At 32.9% G+C, this 8,982-nt stretch overlaps 1 protein-coding gene across 9 annotated transcripts in view; it reads left to right on the forward strand.

The window, feature by feature from the left end:
- Window positions 1-1,470, forward strand: part of dlg3 (discs, large homolog 3 (Drosophila)) — a 184,615-nt gene extending 183,145 nt beyond the window's left edge. For all 9 annotated transcript variants that reach the window (XM_077531147.1, XM_077531145.1, XM_077531149.1 and 6 more), the window contains 3 exons: window positions 311-420; window positions 511-602; window positions 673-1,470. In XM_077531147.1, the coding sequence (XP_077387273.1) occupies window positions 311-420; window positions 511-602; window positions 673-779 (309 nt within the window). In that variant the 3' untranslated portion in view covers window positions 780-1,470. The remainder of the gene's footprint in view (window positions 1-310; window positions 421-510; window positions 603-672) is intronic.
- The last annotated feature ends 7,512 nt before the right edge of the window (window positions 1,471-8,982 follow it).

The following is an 8,982-nucleotide window of genomic DNA, read 5'->3' on the forward strand; positions in this document are numbered from 1 at the left end:
GCTCAATTCTAAAGAAAAAAATAAAAATAAAATATATATATATATATATACAAAATTATTTGAAATACTATATTTATTTAAGTTACTTTTGGACCACACAAGATTTATTAAATTAGTTGTTTTAAAATTTAAAATAGGTGCAAATGTATACATTTAAACCACTCAAAACTAGCATTATTAATTGAATTTTTTTTCTGATTATGCATATTTTGTAATTGTAGAGTGTACTAATTTGAATTGTTATTAAATTTTGATGAATTGCACATCCGTACAAGCTGTGATGACCTTTCCCCCGTGTCGACCTCCACAGGGCAAGCACTGCATCCTGGACGTGTCGGGCAACGCCATCAAACGACTGCAGCAAGCACAACTTTACCCCATCGCCATCTTCATCAAACCAAAATCCATCGAAGCCCTCATGTAAGTTGCAAGGCACGTGGCCGCACGCCAAACCAGCTAACGTTTTTATTTTTCATTTTTTTATTTATTTTTTATTTTTTGGCACCGCAGGGAAATGAACAAGCGGCAGACGTACGAGCAAGCCAACAAAGTCTTCGACAAGGCCGTCAAGTTGGAGCAGGACTTTGGCGAGTTTTTCACAGGTAATGTTCGCTCAACTCTTTCTGATTCCGTCGTGTTTGCAGTTTGACTCGAGAACGCGTTCGTTCGCAGCTATCGTCCAGGGCGACTCGCTGGAGGAAATCTACAACAAAATCAAGCTGATCATCGAGGAGCAGTCGGGCCCGTACATCTGGATCCCGTCCCCGGAGAAGCTCTGAGATGCCCGCCCACCATCGCAACCCCCTCCTCACATCGCTGCCCCCCCCCCCCCCCCCACCCCCCAACAAGTACCTGAAATGCTCTCTCACCTCTTTTTACGGCTCTGTTTCATATAAAGTTTTGGTGTCATTCTGTTACTCTCGAAATGGAAACAAAAAAAACAACAAAAAAAAGTCTTCTCACCATTGATTAACTGTGACTGTGCAAGCTCCCTGCATGACTTTCATCCATTACTGACTGCAACGGAGATCCGGCTTTATTTTATTTTCTTTCTTTTCTTTGTTTTTATGGTTATATGAAAAACAAAAAAAAGGAGGGGGGGAGGGGAGGGACTCGCTCCTTTTTTGTCAACGGACTGAAGATGGGAACGTTTCCACGAGAGACAAATCGCACCCAGTCGGGGACACTTTGTAAATGTTCATCCAATCACGTTGAAAAAAAGACATGTAAACAAACTTTTTTTTTTTTTTTTTTTTTTTTCTTCCCCCGTCCCCCCAAAAAAGTGACTGGATGAACGGAAGACCTTACTTGACGGTACTGTTGTTGTTTCTAAGGGAATCATTATTTATCATCTCCACAGGAAGAATCCCGACATTTATATTATGACATCACAAGATGAATAAAATCCTCTACAGAGATTTTACTATACATATAAATATATATAAATAAATATAAATATATATATTGAGAGCGCGCGTGAGAAAAAAAGTTTTACACTTCACGAGAATGGTCCATTTTGAGGGCTTGTTAGGGTTTTTTTTTTTTTTTTTTGGCTTGTGCTTTTTTTGGGGGTGGGCGGCTGCTCTTGTGTCAAGGCGGGCGAGTGCGGGGGGAGGGGGCGGGGGTAGAGACGTGTAAGTGGGCTCTGCAAAACACCAATCTGCCTTATATCCACAATACTGACTGACTACCTGTTGTCCTCCCTGTGAGTGCAATAGCCCCCACACACCACAACCGCTATTACTACAACAATAAATCAATCAATCCATCCAATTAGGATTTAATGGACCCCCTCCAACTAACTCAAGAGTGTGGAGCTGCAGACCACCCTCTTACACTCTCTGCCTTCCAAAGAGGGTTTTGTTTTGTTTTTTTCTGGTTTACTGGTCACACGGTACTGTCCTAATGTGCTGCCATGGCGGCAACCTTATAACGGGTAGAACAAGACAATAATTGTATTGGATGTCATGCCCATTTAAAAAAAAAAAAAAAAAAAAATGTTTTGGATTGTCCAAAAAACAACACAACACTAAAGTTGAGCCTAATTAAAAAGCTTTGTGTTATCTATATGAATTATTTATCACATCACGTACTTGGACCACTGTGTACGGCAGGGGTGGGCGGGGTTTAAAAAAAAAAAAAAAAGAGCTCTGAGCTCAGGAATCTCCAAACGACTGCGACGCGACAAGGACGCCGGCGCACACGCAAGCTTCTTCTCGTCAAGCTCAACTGTGAAAAACGATTCTTCTCTGCTTTTTTTTTTTTTTTCTCCCCCCCCTCCCCCAAACAGGAAGTGCCAACTCGGACCTCTCCGGGTCCCACCTCCCCTCGCATTTTTCATCTCCTCCTTTGCCAGACAAGCAGCTGTCGTCACGTGTGTCTACAAAACGCCCTCCGCCGAAGTTCAGGGAATATAACTGAATGGAACACAGCCATTTACAAACTGTTTGCAGACTGTTTCAAAAGGGTGTGCTAGCTTGTACAATGTAAATAAGCCCCTCCCCAACCACCCGTCATGTTCCTCCAGCGTATAAACCCCGCCCCCTCTCATCACCTGTGCGTCATGCATGTGTGATTCAAACTTGGGACATAATTATGTTTTATAGACCACAATTGTCAGGTAAGTCAAGTTTGAAGCTATAAATTCCAAACGAGACAAAAAAATATATATAAAAGAAAAGTGCTGTATTGTTGCTCTTCAGTCTTCACGTGACGGGACACTCAAAATGGGAGGGGCAACCTTCTACTTGTGGAATGTGTCTTGAGTGTATAGAATGAACACATTGATCTAAATATAGTTACACTACTCACAAAAAAGTTTGGGATGTTGGGGAACATCTCAACATGAACCTCAAATGCAAACAAAATTGAAAATTTACCTTTTGTGTGGTTTTCTTGAAATTATATTATCCAAGCGTTCCTTTTTTTTTTTTTTTTTTTTTTTTTTTTTTGTACGGTTACAATGATTCGTATTTTGATGCTGAAATTTCACACCAAAGTGTCCGATCTCCCAAACTTGTTTGCGACGTCATTCTCGTAAGTCGGAAGTTGAAATGTGAGCTGACTGTTAATGAAAAAAAAAAAAAAAAGCGCCGCGCGGTACTTAAGACCTCACAGTCAGCCATGTCCAAAAACCCAAAGACTTCATTCATTCACTCTCTGCTCTTTTCCATACAGAGGCTGTGATGTTTAAAAAAAAACAAAAAAAAACATCAAGATGGCCACCTGTGCGTGTGCGCAACGTCATTCTATTTACTTATCGTGGGGGTGGGGTGTTGTGTTTATGGCACACGTGTTGAGTGCGTGCTTGCAAACATGACATGAACCCTTTTTTGATTGTACAGTCCAGTCGTCTCCTTTGGTGGTTTACGGCCTATCGGGACGCTCGAGGTCCAATCGGTCTTCCCTGTCCAAGTCACGAGGGGAATGCCGTCCTGCTCTATATATATATATATATATATATATATATATATATATATATATACACACACACACACAAATATAAAACTCATTTTCTTTAGGATTTTATTTTTATTTAATTTAATTTTTTTTTTCGTGGTTGGGGGGGGGCTTGACAAGAGTTTATTTGTTTGGAAATAAAATCTGTGACTCAGTTACGACTTTGATGTTTCTTATTCCACACAAGTGGCACACTCAAAAACTAAAAAATGACGTATTTACTTCATGTTTCTTGCAAAATGAATATGATTTCGATTTGAACAGAAAATCTGAAATCACAATTGCATTTGTTTGACACGTCAACAAAAAAAACCTTACTATACAATGTTTGTTTATTTTTTAAACAACCATGGCATTAAAAAAAAAAAGGCCATGTTGCAAGACTTTTTTTAATGACCATTTAAGGTGTTTAAAAAAAAAGCAAAAGAAAAAAAAAACGACCATGTATTGTAAGTTTCAACAACCATGTATAGTAAGGCATTTAAAAAAATAACGACCATGTATATATAGCATGGCATTTATTTATTTTTTAAAAATATTTAATTTTTTTAATTTTATTTAAAAAAAAAAAAAAAGAACAACCATCTATAGCAAGGCGGTTTTATATATATATATATATATATATATATATATATATATATATATATATATATATATTAGGGGTGTGAATTGCCTCGTACCTGACGATTCGATTCGTATCACGATTCACAGGTCACGATTCGATTCGATACCGATTAATCCAGATACGAATTTATAAGTCGATTGTTGCGATTTTTTTTCATTCAAATTTAGAAAATACTAATCAGTAAGCTTGTAGAGTGTAAGATTTATATGAAAATGTATGATTTATTTATCTGAAATTTCAGTCTTATAGAGGTTGTAATATGTTTCATGTTTGAACAGCATTAAAATAAAATATTAAGGCTTAATGTTCCGTTCATATAACATTCTTCCATGCTCAAGGTGTGAATCCTAACCCGAAGTCAGACGTTTTGTTGAATATTTTTCCATTAAAAATGGAAGTTGAAAAATCGATTCACACACACAAAAAAAAAAAAAAAAAAGGCAATGATGATAAGACGTTGAATCGGTAAGACTACCGAATGAACAATTCTGAGCTCTATAAAAAAAAAAAAAAAAAAAAATCGATTTTTTTTTATTGAATCGATTCGAGAATCGCGCGATGTAGTATCGCGATATATCGCCGAATCGATTTTTTTTTAGCATCCCTAATATATATATATTTACATACATATATAAACGACCATGGCAAGGCGTTTTTTTTTTTTTTTTAGATAAACGATCATAATATAATAAGGCATTTTATTAAAAAAAAAAAAAAAAAAAAAAAAAAGAACGACCATGTATAGTAAAGCGTTTCATTTAAAAAAAAAAAAAAAAAAAAAAAGACATGTAAGGCGTTTTGTTGTTTTTTTATTTTGTTTTTTTATAAACGACCATGTATAGCAAGGCGTTTTTTTTGTTTTTTTTTAATAAACGATCATAATATAATAAGGCGTTTTATTTAAAAAACAACAACAAAAAATAACGACCATGTATAGCAAAGCGTTAAAATAAAAAAAAAAAAACTAGGGCTGTCAAAGTTAAAGCGTTAAGAGATTAATTAATCACAGGAAAAAGTTAAATTAATCACATATTAACGCAGATTAATCGTTATAAACTACCATTTATAAGGTGTTTTATTAAAAAAAAAAAAAAAAAAAACGACCATGTATAGTAAGGCGTTTTATTTAAAAAAAAAAAACAAAAAAAAAAACGACCATGTATAGCAAGGCATTTTTTTTTTAATATAAATGACCATATATAAGGCGTTTTATTAAAATATAAATTAAAGAACGACCATGAAAAGCAAGGCGTTTTTGTTTTTTTGTTTTTTTAAATAAACGACCATATATAATAAAGCGTTTTATTAAAAAACAAAAACAAAAAAAAACGACCATGTATAGCAAGGCGTTTTTTTTTTTTTAATAAACAATCATAATATAATAAGGCGTTTTATTTAAACAACAACAACAAAAATAACGACCATGTATAGCAAAACGTTTTATTAAAAAAACAAACAAAATAAATAAATAAATAAACGACCATGTATAGCATGGTGTTTTTTTTGTTTATTTTTAAACGACTATGTATATTAAAAGCTTTTTGTTAAAAAAAAATAAAGAAATAAAAATAAAGAACGACCATGTAGAGCAAGGCATTTTTTTTTATTATAAATGACCATATATAAGGCGTTTTATTAAAGAAAAAAACCCCAAAAAAACGACCATGTATAGCAAGGCATTCTTTTTTTTTAAATAAACGACCATGTATAATAAAGCGTTTTATTAAAAAAAAAAAAAAAAAAAAACGACCATGTATAGCAAGGCGTTTTTTTTTTAAATAAACAATCATAATATAATAAGGCGTTTTATTTAAACAACAACAACAACAAAAAGAACGACCATGTCTAGCAAAGCGTTTTATTAAAAAGAAAAAGAAAAAAAAAAAAAGAACGACCATGTATAGCAAGGCATTTTTTTTATATTATAAACGACCATATATAAGGCGTTTTATTAAAATATAAATTAAAGAACGACCATGTATAGCACGGTGTTTTTTTTAAAATAAACAATCATAATATAATAAGGTGTTTTATTTAAAAAAAAAAAAAAAAACTGACCATGTATAGCAAGGCATTTTTTTTATTATAAACGACCATATATAAGGCGTTTTATTAAAAACCAAAAAAAAAAAAAAAAAAACGACCATGTATAGCAGTATAGCAATGCATTTTTTTAAAATTATAAACGACCATATATAAGGCGTTTTATTAAAATATAAATTAAAGAACGACCATGTATAGCAAGGCGTGTTTTTTTTTAAATAAACGACCATGTACAATAAAGCGCTTTATTAAAAAAGAAGAAGAAAAAAAAAAAACACCATGTATAGCAAGGCATTTTTTTAAGGCGTTTTATTTATTAAAAAAAAAAAAAAAACGACCATGTATAGCAAGGCATTTTTTTTTAATTATAAACGACCAAATATAAGGCGTTTTATTAAAATATAAATGAAAGAACGACCATGTTTATTGTTTAATAAAGCGTTTTATTAGAAAAAAAAAAAAAAAAGACCATGTATAGCGAGGCGTTTTTTTTTTAATAAACAATTAGGGGTGTGAATTGCCTAGTACCTGACGATTCGATTTGTATCACGATTCACAGGTCACGATTCGATTCGATACCGATTAATCCCGATACGAATTTATAAGTCGATTGTTGCGATTTTTTTTCATTCAAATTTAGAAAATACTAATCAGTAAGCTTGTAGAGTGTAAGATTTATATGAAAATGTATTATTTATTTATCTGAAATTTCAGTCTTATAGAGGTTGTAATCTGTTTCATGTTTAAACAGCATTAAAATAAAATATTAAGGCTTAATGTTCCGTTCATATAACATTCTTCCATGCTTAAGGTGTGAATCCTAAAAAAAAAAAAAAAAAAATCGATTTTGCCGATTATTGAATCGATTCGAGAATCGCGCGATGTAGTATCGCGATATATCGCCGAATCGATTTTTTTTTAACAGTACACCCCTATAAACAATCAGAATATAATAAGGCGTTTTAATTAAACAACAACAACAAAAAGAACAACCATGTATAGCAAAGCGTTTTATTAAAAAAAACAAAAAAACAATAACAAATAAAGAACGACCAAAGCATTTATTAAAAAAAAACAAAAAAAAACAACCATGTATGGCGTTTTGTTGGGGTTTTCTTGTTGGGTTTTGTTCATAAACGACCATGTATCGTAAGGCGTTTTTTTTTTTTTTTAATAAACGATCATAATATAATAAGGCATTTTATTTAAAAAACAACAACAAAAAAAAGAACAACAATGTACAGCAAAGCGTTAAATAAAAAAATAAAAAACTAGGGCTGTCAAAGTTAAAGCGTTAATAGATTAATTAATCACAGAAAAAAGTTTAATCACAGATTAATCGCATTCTTTTTTTGGACCGCACTTGAGCCTTGAACGTAACCGCGGATGGTTACATTGAAGGCTGCGCAGGTCAGTGATGAGGTCAATGCACGGCATTTCCTACATCTGTTGTTCCAAAATGAGCGGGGTGACTCCAGTTGGTGTGCTCAGTGGTAAATTTCGCTTTCAAAAACACCCCGACGGGACTTTAGATAAAACTAAAGTAATTTGCGTTTAATTAATTGCTGAATTACACCCAATTGTTATGGTGCTGTTACGTTTTGAGCAATACAATACACGCATGCATGCAATTGCGTACATGCATTTAATCAATGTTTGCAAATGACATTCAGATAATAAAATGCGTTAATGTCAAAATATTACGGTATTTTGTTTTTATTTTCTATTGTGCAAATACGTGAGTAATTTAGCTGATTAATCGTGAAGTGTGATTAATCAGATTAAAAATTTTAATCGTTTGACAGCACTAAAAAAAACCAAAACAAAACGACCATGTAAGGAGTTTTTTTTATTTTTTTATTTTTATTTTTATTTTTTAATTTTTTTATTTTTTTTTACAAACGACCATGTATAATAAAGCATTTTATTAAAAAACAAAACAAAACAAAAAACGACTGTATAGAGCAAGGCGTTTTTTTTTAAATAAACGATCCTAATATAATAAGGCGTTTTATTTAAAAAAACCAACTATATATTATAAATATATATACATACACATCCATCCATCCATCCATTTTCTTGACCGCTTATTCCTCACAAGGGTCGCGGGGGGTCTGCTGCCTAAATTCGGAGCGCCCAATTAACCTGCCATGCATGTCTTTGGAATGTGGGAGGAGACTGGAGTACCCGGAGAAGACCCACGCGGGCACAGGGAGAACATGCAAACTCCACCCAGGAAGGCCGGAGCCTGGACTCGAATTTAAATATATATATACACATATATATACACACACACACACATATATATATATATATATATATATATATATATATATATATATATATATATATATATATATATATATATATATACATATATATTAAGGGTGTCACGATTTCGATTTTTTATCGAAATCGATCGAAATTACGTCACGATTTCGAGCATCGAAATAGAAGAGAGGACACACGATTCGATTGTTGTTGCACATTGCACATTATTTTAAGAGGAACGCACAGCACACTGTTGTAACCAAAAACAGTCAATAGATGGCAGGCACCCACTGTGACTTTTTGTTTTTGTTTTTTTATTTTTTATTTTACACTTCAGTAAGAACAAGACGGTTAACTTTATATTGTAAATAAATTCTTTGAATTTGATCATTCCTGCCTAATGTCAATTATCATATATTACATAAATTTACACAAAAATAATATGGAAATTGCATCACCTATATGTAGCCGATCTTTTGAAATAAGATTTACTGTACAATGAATAGAACCAATGATCATAGACTAGCCTTAGCCTACAGAAGCATATGCCTCTGTGTTATAAAGTGGGGGAGCGGAAAAAAAAA

This window comes from Festucalex cinctus, chromosome 9, assembly GCF_051991245.1.
Source record: "Festucalex cinctus isolate MCC-2025b chromosome 9, RoL_Fcin_1.0, whole genome shotgun sequence".
In the NCBI taxonomy this organism is placed as follows: Eukaryota; Metazoa; Chordata; class Actinopteri; order Syngnathiformes; family Syngnathidae; genus Festucalex; species Festucalex cinctus.